The 11,872-nt window shown below is 35.5% G+C and overlaps 1 protein-coding gene across 1 annotated transcript; it reads right to left on the bottom strand.

Annotated features, from left to right (window-relative positions):
* Positions 1 to 3,515: 3,515 nt before the first annotated feature.
* Positions 3,516 to 10,682, bottom strand: LOC149159339 (ALG6, ALG8 glycosyltransferase family). The gene is made up of 7 exons (XM_089436462.1): positions 10,378 to 10,682; positions 9,996 to 10,236; positions 5,735 to 5,909; positions 5,153 to 5,260; positions 4,847 to 5,008; positions 4,501 to 4,753; positions 3,516 to 4,394 (listed from the first exon to the last, which is right to left on the bottom strand). The coding sequence occupies exons 1-7, from the start codon at positions 10,496 to 10,498 to the stop codon at positions 3,928 to 3,930; spliced, it is 1,527 nt and encodes a 508-aa protein (XP_089292588.1). The 5' UTR covers positions 10,499 to 10,682; the 3' UTR covers positions 3,516 to 3,927.
* Positions 10,683 to 11,872: the final 1,190 nt, after the last annotated feature.

Raw genomic sequence — 11,872 nt, 5'->3', positions numbered from 1 at the left:
ATTGGAGTTTTCCATTGTTGAAGCCCAAAAATAAAAGATTATTTCAACCCCAAATATGCTTGTATTTGTGTGGAGATGGATTTCAATAAGGGTTTTCCATCAAAAATGAATTTAACTAGCACAAATTACTTGTGGGTTCAAAAGCTCAACTATGAGAATATCTCATTCTGGTGCCAAGCATGTGATGAGATAGGGAACACATTTAAAAATTGCCCAAGAGCCATGAAAACTATCAATACACAAACAATGCAAAAAAAATAGCTAGAGGCACAAATGGTGGGAAGGCGCTCAAAGAGAACACTATACAATTTATAAGGAAGAAAAACCCTAAGATAAGGCCGAGGATAAGCAAGAAACACAAGATGGGCAAGAAGATGAGGAAGTCATAAAAAAATCCACCGAAAAGAGGAACTTGCTCAACAAAGCCCTAAGAACAATCCCTTCTCTTGTGTATCTTCAAAAAGCAAGATTGGACAAGTAACTTTTTAGGTTGACAAGGCAAACAAGAAAGAGCCATCAAGGAGCCAATTGGATGATGCTACTAGTAGAGATCATCCTCAAACAAGTGACCTGTGAAATTCATCAAATAACTCAAGATGGATCTAAGTTGGAAAATAGACGAAAACCATCTCGCCAAGGAAAACGAAAAACAAGTCAAAGTTAAAGTGACAAACAGTTAAGAAGGGGATGTAAATGTATTTAGATCTTAGGGGCGTTTTAGAAAATCTTTAGCTAGAACGGAAATAATTTTTTTGTATTATGGAGTTCTCAATTGAGGATTTGGATTGACCCTATATACTCAATCTCAAATCCTCAAAGAACATTAGCAACACTTTTTTAGAAAAAATATAACAATTTTACGCAAGATTCTAGATCTTTTAATATAAACCAAAATATCCATTTCTATTTTAAAAAAGTATTACAATACATTAACAAATATATTAAAAAAAAAAAACCAATACAAAATTGTCAGCATAATGTATAAAAATATTAGTATACATTTAAATATTAAAAATTACATACTTAAGTTTCAATTGCATTTATTAATAATATGGAATACAGCTTGAGTGGCCCTAATGGTTAAGAGCATGTGTTTCCTCCTAAGAGGTCACAGGTTCAAAACCAAAGGGGAGTAGAGTATGTATGCTTTCATAGATTTAGCAGTCAAATGCCCCTTGTCCCATAAACAAGAAGGTCTCATACACAAATTTGGTGTCTGACTTAGTCGTGACCATAAAAATGAATATTATTATTATTATTTAACAAAAAACATTAATAAATAATATGGAATACCAAAAATAACAAAAGCATTAGTATTAATTATAAAGTATAACGTATTTTTTATTAAAGGATTATTCAAAAAAAATTATTTTTAAAATATGTATTATGGTACCCCATTAAAGGTTTTCAATTTGAATTTGAAAACTTAACAGATGGCAAACCCAAGGATTATGTTATTAAATTATGAATACGTCTTTGTTAAGGCTTTTGCTTGTATCATTAAAGTGAATGATTATAAGTTATATTTTAACTTTATAAAAATAATTTTGTAAATGTTTTTGTTTGTATCATTTTAAAGGAATATATAATTATTGGTGATATTGGTCTTTTCATTATTATAAAGAGATATTTAATAATTTGTTATGACAAATTTAGCATAAAATTATTCTAAAATTATTTTATTAATAATGTTTTAAATCTAATGATGATGTTATTACTTAGCTCTTCATTTGAGTATATTTAATATTTCAATATAATAAAAAATAAATATTATTTTATAAATGTCATGATTATTTATTGATAAAAGAAGTTCTTTTCCAAAGCAAATAAGTATAATTAAGAATGAGATGACCTCCACTAGGTGATCCATTCTTCGCTCTTAACAATAAGCAAAATATATTTCAAACCTAAAATGCATTAATATTATTTTATTACATTTAAAATGTATCATCAAGAGAACTTAATGCTACAGCAAAGACCAAACCCAAAACCTATCAGGCTAAACTAATCTAGAACACTATTTACTTAATGAAAATGTATCATCAAGAGAACTTAATGCTACCAGCAAAGACCAAACCCAAAACCTATCAGGCTAAACTAATCTAGAACACTATTTACTTAATGTAATGTTAAGTTAACATTGGCACTTAACAGTCTAAACTAAGCTAGAACACTATTTACTTAATGTTAACAATGTTATCATTGGCACATAGCAGGCTAAACTAAGCTAGAACATTATTTACTTAATGTAATGTTAACACTTTGCATGTAGCAGGCTAAATTAAGCTAGGACACAATGTACTTGATTTTAATTTTTAAATGCCCATGTTGAGTGTATTAACTATTTCAATCTTTGTTCTTATAACATGTGGATTGAAATTTTGATGATCAAATAAAAGAATGTCCAATTGGACTTACAACACTTGAGATACCTATAAGGAATTAGAGGCAACACTCCTTGCAGAAGCCCTTAATGGTCAAGGAGAACTTCACACCATCATCCAACATGATTCTGTAATAATTTAATATATCATTGTTACTACATGGAGATTAATACATCATTTTACTACATTGATATTTACACGAGGAAATTACTGATCAACACCACATGGAGCACACAACTATGATCCAAGGAAAGAAGAGAATACCCTAGAGTACTTAATATAAATAATTCAAAGACAAATATATATAGATGCAAAAGATGACTGCAAATTTCTCAAAATCTAAGAGTCTTTGCCCTAAACATATGAAAGATCCAAGTCCAACAATGATCGAAGTCCAATAATGAGATGACCACAATGCTTGAGAGCTTATTTGGAACCACCTGGATGCTGTCCCTTGCTTCTCCAATCGTTGACTGAATTCCTGATTCAGTTACGTAGCCTCCATGCTACTTGTATATGCTTGTGACACAACTATTTAAGTAATACATGCTAGATAAGAACTATGGTTTTGAGTTATAAATCCTGAAGCAGATTTCACTATACACCTAATCTCACAGATTAGTCCATGCTAATCATGAATGTTAAAAAAGACATTAACTACAGCAATACAAAATTGTGATTCATTGAGAAAAAGCAATGCAATTTGATCTCCATAGCAAGGAAAGCTGTTAGTTAAACACTTGACAGGTATTTATGAAAATGAACTGAATGTTCTTGTCACATTACACTAACTATAACAACACATAAATCACAATCCACCTGTTGTAAAAAATCAGAGCAAAGAGTTTTTGGAAAGGTCATGAATGGTGAGGATATTCACAAAATATGATTCACACATTTTAAACTTTGTACAGAAAATTGTAAAAGAGGATACCTAGCTAAACTGTCATGGAACTTGGGTTTTTGAATGAAAAGGCAGGTCACGCATATTTTAAGGTTAAGTGACTAAAGCTACTCCTTTCTTATTGATGTTAACAATACCGCTGCTAATCATCCTAACTTTAGTAGGCTTAAGCTATCCAATGGTTGAATTCAAGAATGTGATATAGGTAAATACCAAAATCCCATGTCTAGCTAGTATAATGCATAAATAAGAGACCCACCCAAGCTTTGGGTCTCTCAGAAGTAAGAAACCAAATGTGTCAACAGAGTAGATGCAGTTTCAGATTGCTTCTTAATAATTTTATAAGTGAATCATCCTTACTTCAGTGGGCTTGAACTATCCAATGGTTGAATTCAAGAATGTGATGTAGCTAAATACTAAAATCCCATGTCTACCTGGCATAATGCATATATAAGAGACCCACCCAAGCATTGGGTGTTTCAGAGGCGAGGAACCAAATGTGTCCAACAGAGAAGATGCACTTTCAGATTATAATACTTTTATAAGTGAATCTAAAGGAAATTTCCTGAAACATACACAACAGAGTGCAAAAGCAAACAAAGATATCATAAGAGGGGGAAATTGTTATCATAAGTTGAGTTAGTTAATCTTTTCTTTGACATCTGAGCTACGGGGTATATCAATGGGTACCCTCCATTGTTTAATGTTCGTATATATAGCAAGAATAGCAAATTGAGAAAATGCACATGCCGTTATAACAGCCTCAAAGATAAAAGGGTACCTTGTGGGAGGCTGCACAAACAGATATAATACATGTAGCATGACTAAGAAAAGAGTATACAAGGACATTAATGCCCACCAAAACTTTGGAAGCCTCTGTGCTATGTAATTGCTCCTGCTTCCATCCTCCTTGCTTTTCAATGGTGTATAGTACAGAAGAATAAACAAAAACAGCAGAGCTATATAGCATATGGTCAATCCATCACGGCGAAGAAGAGGGTACATGGAAAGCAAGGAATTAATTGTCAGCCACTTGAAAAGAAAAGGTTCTTCCAGAACCAACAGGCTTGCTGGTAGCAGAGGCAGCAGCACGGACTTTTCATGGACTGTTATTTTCATAGAGAAAAGTGTCATTTAATTGATAAAAGAGTACTTAATCATGAGTAATGTAATGTTTACTAAATATATAGAGGGCTGAGTCGAGGGGCATACCTTGATATGAAAATAAATAAAAGGCAAATGAGCTGTTGAGCAATGCATAAAGGAATCCTCTGTTACTTGGGGCAGATATTTGCTGAACCATGGATGGGAGAGAAGCAGTCAAAGTGGCACCCAAGGCAAAATATGATAGTGTGGACATTGAAAACCTCTGCTTCCATTTTATAAGTAATGAAGTGGAGCACCAAAAGGAAGAAACATAATCCTCATATATACCCCGTTCAAGTGGTGCTAAGCGTGCAAGAACCTGCATTTACGAAGGTGAGTTGTCAGTTCCAGATTTGAAGAATTGGTACCTCAACTATGCTTTATTTTGGACAGAAACCCTCAAGAGTCATACCTCTAGTATGGCTTCTTTGGAATAAAGAAAGGGCCACCATACGACTGTGAATGTTCCAAGAACAATTAAGCCAAGTCTTATGACATTAAAAATGGGATTTTGGCGGCGTAAACACTTCCCCAAAAGATGAGCAAAAAATGCCGGAGCATAATATGCACTCATCTGCATTGCAAGCATTACAAACCATACACACTTCATTATCAACACGACATGCCATGTTAAAAGGTCCTATGTTTATTCTTCAATCATATGAAGTAATATTGAACACAGACAAGGAACAAAAATTGTCGATACAGAGAAACATACCTGTTTATGATTAAGAGCAAGACAGAAAAGTACACATGCTACTAGCTCTCTGTTTGAGATAACTGCAGCTATTGCTCCAACAGTTAAACCAAGGCTGATGCAATTATACTGAAAAGGTTTCATGTTAGATGCAGTGTACCACAATATCCTTATACATATTGTGCTGAATTCTAGTTGCAAACAACTATAATATCAGAAAGCCAAATGTGGTTAAATGCCTTTCCCGTACTGCAAAACAGAATTTTGTTCACATGTTGATACTAGCAAGCATTGACAGGGGCAAAAAACCATTTAGACTCTTGTCCTTCAAATTGGTGCATATGATTTTAGCACAACCCCATCCTCAATAGCATTACTTCTTTATCTGGCTCGTTTAGTTAATGAACATTCTTTTACCACTTTTTCACAATGAGCCCCTTTTTGTTCTTCATGGGGATTGTTTTTGTATAGACTGCTGAATTTTTTTCCATTTTTTTCAGTGGGTTTATCCAATGAATCCATACAAGAACTTGTCAAAAGAACATACCATATTACCAGACTAAAGTGAAAACAGGGAGTGAAAATGGTTTCACACCATCGTACCTGGAAGTGTCCATGGTCTATTAATATTGCACATGGTTGAAGAAGAATCATTGCATGTGCCCATACAAGGTCTTCATCCTTCCGCCCATTATAATAAACAGCAATGAAGTATAAGGCTGCAGGAAAAAATATGATTGCATCTGATGTTAACACTGTCCAACGCATTAGGAGTTTGCTGCACATCACATGAGGCAACAGTAAAATATCGAGTCTCTTTATTCTCTCTCCCTCTTTATTATATAGATGAAACACATGCAAAGAAAATTATAGGCCAAGGGTTCAGCATCATATAGACAAGTTGTTTTCCAATATGAGAGGAGACAAAATCCTTAACCATATAGCAAAGAGCAAAGAAAAGTCCACAAGGCCAACCTTGTATATACTATAGATCTTTGAGGCTTTAAGCAACAAGAAGACACATACACAAGAGTGTCATATGCAGCAAAAACACATAAATCTTCAATCTATAAATATTTAGGAGTACAGACGTGATCTGTAGCAATTGGTTGTGTTAAAAACAGTTCCACTGTAGGTAGGCTCTTGTTAGCAGCATCGTTCACACAGACAATGTCAGTGTTGCAACTATATTCTTTACTCACTGCCAAGTTTGTTGCAATACTTGTTAGCAAATCTCGACATGAAAACACCTTAAAAAAGATTTAGTCCTTTAGTTGCATCTTCAATGGACAACATTGCCATGGTGCACAGCTTAGCAACCAGATAATAGCATTCTGGGCTGACGTCTAAACACCCAGTGTAATGTCCTCTTCTAATTAAATAGCCCAAGGGAGGACGAAGAAGCCTATCCAACCCGATAGGCTATAGTCGTTTATAAAGGGGAACCCATTATTCAATGTTATTGGGGCAACATTGGGCAAATTGGACTAATTGGAGGAAAACTTGTGAAAGAAGCCAAATTTGAGGCAAAATGGAGGGAAACTTGTTAGGCCCTCAAATTAGGAGAAGAGACCCCAAAGGGAATCTATAAATAGGAGAAAGGAGAATCATTTTTCTCATCATGGATTGTTGATCTTCTGATTTATGAGCCGAGGCTCTTGAGGATTTTAAGACCCCTATTCTTTCTGATTGCTTTCATTGGTGAAAGATTCCACCCTAGCCAATCCCCTTCTCTCTACTCTGTTTGGCATAATTTTTCAGAGGCATCTTTCATCTGTTTTTGGCAATCAAGGGAGAACTTCTGAGGATTGGCTTGTTTGGGCTACTAAGGAGCAATATTGTGACAGCAAGGTCTGTCCAAACAATTCCAGGGGCAGTGGCAGCAAACATCCCTTTCTGTGGCAGCAGAATCTTTCAAGATAGAGATCTGGGCAGCGGCTGTCTTTAAGGACCTTTCTGAGGATCAATTTATGGCAGCATATCTCTCTGAGGCTAATTCTGAGCAGCTCTGTGGCAACGCCCTAATCTGGGCACAATCAGTGGCAACGTTGGAGGCTCTGTTGGTGGCAGCAGATCCCTCTTTGGGATAACTTTGTGACAGCAAATTCTGGTTGAGGTGGTTCTTTAGGGCAGTGACACCAGTTTGAGGGTTCGGATAAGGGTTGCTGTTCTATTTGGAGGAATCACTGTGACAGTAAACCACTCTTGAAGTCTGGTTTGAGCAGCAGAGGGTTGTTTGATAGCGAAGTGCTGTTTGGACAGCAGCAACTCACTCTGTAATCCCTTTTCATAAGAAATCTGTGGCAGCGCATTGGAGTTGAGGCTTGATCTGAGCACCAGGTCATCTCTGTGCAGATCTCTGGCATCAGAGAGACAGCAGGAGGCAGAAATTATTAAGGCTGGTTACAAGGTCAGATCTAGGGGATTAAGACAGTAGGGTGTTGTTGGTGCAATAGCAATTGTTATGAATTTTGAAATTGATCTAAACAACTTATGTACTGCTGAATTGGTTTCATGGGAATGAATTGTTGAATACATGGTTACACTATCTTATTGCATCTCAATACTGCCTCTGGTTGCAAAAATTGAAGTATATTGGGATGCTAGTTAGAATATAAAACTTGTCATGTGCTCTTTTGAACCCTAGGGGGAATTTTACCCTAAGGGATATTACACCCAGGGACCAAAAGAAAAGGCCCAGTCTTTCCAGAAAATAGGAGCATAATGATGAAAGATTAAGCTATAATTCCAAAGACCTTGAAGAGGTAAAGATGCATGAAGTGACTTAGAAAATTAACTGGAAAGGTGGCATCAAAGCAATCAAAGGATTATGCTTTATTCTCTCAAAACATGGATCAAAGGGCACTTGCTTGCATTTAAATTATGAGAAATCCTAACACTCAACGACATGAAGAGCAGTAGCATATTACAGACATCCTTAGAATGGGAGTGTCAGGACACATAAAAAATACGAGTATATTGGTAATTCATCATTGATAAAAAGATTCACCGAACCTATCATATCTTCAATTGGGAAGCATGCTAGTTTAGCTGAAGTGTTTTAAAATATGTGAATGCCCTCGCCCAAACTCCCTATGAGATTTAAATCAATGTCTATATTACAGCACACTAAGGTGAACAAATGGGTTACTACTGTCCAACCTCCACCCCAACCTTGCAAACAGTTTTGTTGCATCATTTATGGAGGGAGATATGGAGAATGCATCTGATCACTAGGACTGTCATGAGAAAAATCATATCAGATAAATTATCATTGTCAAAAACTTGTAGGGGACACTGCAAACCTCTCAAGTTATTGTGAACATGGGTGCCTACTAAATATGAGGAATTATGTTTAAGCTTTGATAAAAATCAAAATCAAATCAAGTATCATGACGCATTTGCATGCAAACAGGGGGATAATTTAGACACATGCAAATAGGAAGATAACGCACAATAAAGAAAAGTGCAGCACGAGAAGAGTGCTTTGAAGCTTCATGAAGAAGGTTTCAGGGTAAATTCCCAGGCAACCCAATTCATGGATGAATGCAGTAAGTATGAAGCCTCACGAGCTAGCTCAAATTGTTGGGTGCTTTGAAGATTCATGCAGGACGTCTCAGGGTCAATTCCTTGGGTTGGCTGTCATTTTTGTATGCATCACTTAAGTCAGAGCCAGATACAGCACCATAATCAGCGTTGATAGGTTTGCACCAGTTAACATCAACGAACGAATGCGGGGAAGTACCTGGGCATTTCCCTGCGTGGTTTTCTTTGGAGAAAAAATGCAGCAAGTATGCAAAAGTGTAATGGATGGCTGAGATCAAGAAAAAGGTTTGCACCAGTTAACATCAACGAATGCAGGGAAGTACCTGGGCATTTCCCTGCGTGATTTTCTTTGGAGAAAAAATGCAGCAAGTATGCAAAAAAGTAATGGATGGCGGAGATCAAGAAAAAGAACAAGATGGAAAGTCAACATGAGATATGCATGAAGACAATAAAGCACTATTTTGGAGAAGGCCAGCTGTACTTAATAGTAGGTTATAGAGAAGTTAGTAATGGTTATCTCAGCGTTTGATAATAGTGAGGAGGAGTGCTAATGAGGCTTTCATTCACTGGTTAACACTATAAAGTTATAAGGCATTCGCCAGGGTTTTATTCACATTGAGTTATGCCGCACCTGAATTACATGTTACTGAAAGGGTTGAGGCTAGGTGTAAGTCCCAGGTGATTATGAAAAATTAGATGGCCTCAAGCAAATAGCATCTAAATCGAAGTAAGCCCGTATTATTTGGTGAAGCCCCTCAGTGTATATTTCTAAGAATTACTTCCTAAAAAAAAATAGTAGGAACCCTATTAGAAGAAAATGTGAGTACTTTTCGAAAACAGAGGAAAAACGAATGGTTGTAATGGTTGTAATGAAGAAGAAAAATCACATCAAATTCCTGCATTGCATATGTAGTGAACTATTGGGATTTTCTAATTGGACGATTCAACCCCAATTCTTTAGAAGAAAGTGAATTGGACAGTGTCACAAGTCACTAGGACTGCTATGAGCAAAAATGGAAATGGGTAAAATTGCAATTGCCGAAACCCATAATACTATGGTGAGAGCACATGTGCCTAGGAGACACAGTTACATTTAAACTCCGAGCTTCACCAGCTCAAAATAAAAAAATCAACTATTGCAAGTATGTGAGAAGAACTCATAACAACTGAATTTTGTCCTCTGATTGGCATTAGCCTCTAAGGGATGTATTGCAATCATATTTACCGAAGCTAGGAGAGTTCAACCGATAACCATATTTCGTGTAATTTAATTTTCTTTTACATATATATAGATATCGATGTCTAACTGTATCCTTACCTGCGACGGGTCTCATAACCTCTAGAAGTGTGCAAAGCTACAGATTGAGGATCCAGGGCCTGCAATGCCAGTCCATGACTGTAGCTCTGATAAGCTGTGAGTGGCGGATAATCAAGACCCCAGTAGCTGAGATTATTATCAGTAGTATTTTTATACCACTCTTTCACAGGGGTATGCACTGTGATCTCCATCCAGTGCCTCTGAGCTTCATAGTCCCCATATAGCGGTGGGTTTCCAGCACCTGCCAAAATCAGATCTGTTTTCAGTAAAACCCGTTGCGGGTAGAACTGTTTCTTTACAGCTAAACGACAGTTATACGGAAATAGGAGGATACAGATCGGTTGAATCCATTCAGTAATGAAAGGAGAATATAGAGGAATACCTGAGTAGGGATGCAGAGATACCAAGACCCGTATAAGGAATGCAAATGAAACAGTCGAAAATATTGCAAATTTTTTATCTAGTACCCAAACAAGGCTAGAACTATCTCCATGCGATCCCATATTTACCAGTCATATCCTGCGCGATGAATCCGAGAATTTATCATGGCAAACGCAAATTGGTCGTAATGGGCTTTTGGGCATTTATAGAGATATATGATATTTTTGAGAAAGTGTATGGATGTTTGGCCATAATGGGCTTCTGGGCATTTATAGAGATATATGATATTTTTTGAAAAGTGTTTGGATGTTTGGCCCGATGCTAAAATCTCGCATTGCATCAATGTTCAAAGAAAAACCTATTGTGAAAATAGGAAGGATCACACTCACATTTACTAGTACTCATGGTTATCGGGTGACCAGTGAGATAATGGTGTTTTTTTTTTTTTCCTTCTCTTTTGGGTTTATTAAGGTAATGTTTCTTTTTATTTTGTTGTTGTTATTAACATACCTTTACTATAATGAGATTATGTTTAACAGTTGTCTATAAATTCATCTTAAATTACAATATGTCAAATGCAACTAAGTTTTATATAGTCAAATTTATTGAATAATAGATGCACACGCTTTGCGCACACACCTTTAAAGCATCCAACAATATTTTAACACTTAGTCAATTATTCAATACTTAGCCAACATAAAGCAAAACAAAGGAATGGTGACATCCAACACATAAAGAATCCACAACACACATGTATAGATGATACCCAAGGCAATTGCCGTAACTTTATATAGATTAAGAACATTACAATGTATAATAGAGGACAGTGAACACCTACTTGCAACTTATTTACAAAATACAATTACAAAAAGCGCAACAACCTACAAGAATTGTTAATCCAACCTTGAAAGCAATTGTGAGTTTGCCTCTTGCAAATATTGCCTTCTTATTCTTTTCATTCACTTAGTGCAATTTGACCCATTATGCCAACCCCATATTTTAGCACTATCTTAGAGTTATTTTACACCCATGTGAATGATTAATGCTTTCAACAATCAATTTATATATTCTTAAAATTATGTTTCATTTATATGTCAACTAGAAGTTACAAAATATTTATGAAGTGCTTTATTTATGCAACCTTACTTTTTTTACAATAGACAAATTTATCCTAAATTATCTTATTAATATATGAAAGCAATAAAACTTATAAATGCATTCAACTTAAGTCATCGTTTACTTTAATCGTAAATGTGAAAATGAATATTACAATTCATGTACTAATCCCATGATTTCGATTTTATTGTAACAATACCCTATTGTGATTGACTTGAGAATAGTTTGACAAATGAATGATGTTCCTGTGGCTCTGAAATTGAAATGCATTCATATAAAATTTCACACTTAAAGCAATACAAAGTTTCATTTAATCCTTAAACTACTATGTATTGAAACTACAAATGTTGAAGTAATAGGTTACAACCTTACATTCAATT

This window comes from Pinus tabuliformis, chromosome 5_2 (assembly GCF_031772625.1).
Source record: "Pinus tabuliformis cultivar Carrire ecotype Pingquan chromosome 5_2, CPIR1, whole genome shotgun sequence".
In the NCBI taxonomy this organism is placed as follows: Eukaryota; Viridiplantae; Streptophyta; class Pinopsida; order Pinales; family Pinaceae; genus Pinus; species Pinus tabuliformis.
Note: the sequence above shows the minus strand (reverse complement) of the source record. Positions and strands in the feature narration are given on the sequence as shown.

What these genes read in the sequence shown, in the direction of transcription:
- LOC149159339 (XM_089436462.1), bottom strand. Translation starts at nt 10,498, where the DNA reads ATGGGATCGCATGGAGATAGTTCTAGCCTTGTTTGGGTACTAGATAAA. An exon ending in ATCTCTGCATCCCTACTCAG is followed by an intron (nt 10,237 to 10,377) that starts GTATTCCTCTAT and finishes TGATTTTGGCAG; the next exon opens with GTGCTGGAAACCCACCGCTA. An exon ending in GGTTATGAGACCCGTCGCAG is followed by an intron (nt 5,910 to 9,995) that starts GTAAGGATACAG and finishes TGTGATGTGCAG; the next exon opens with CAAACTCCTAATGCGTTGGA.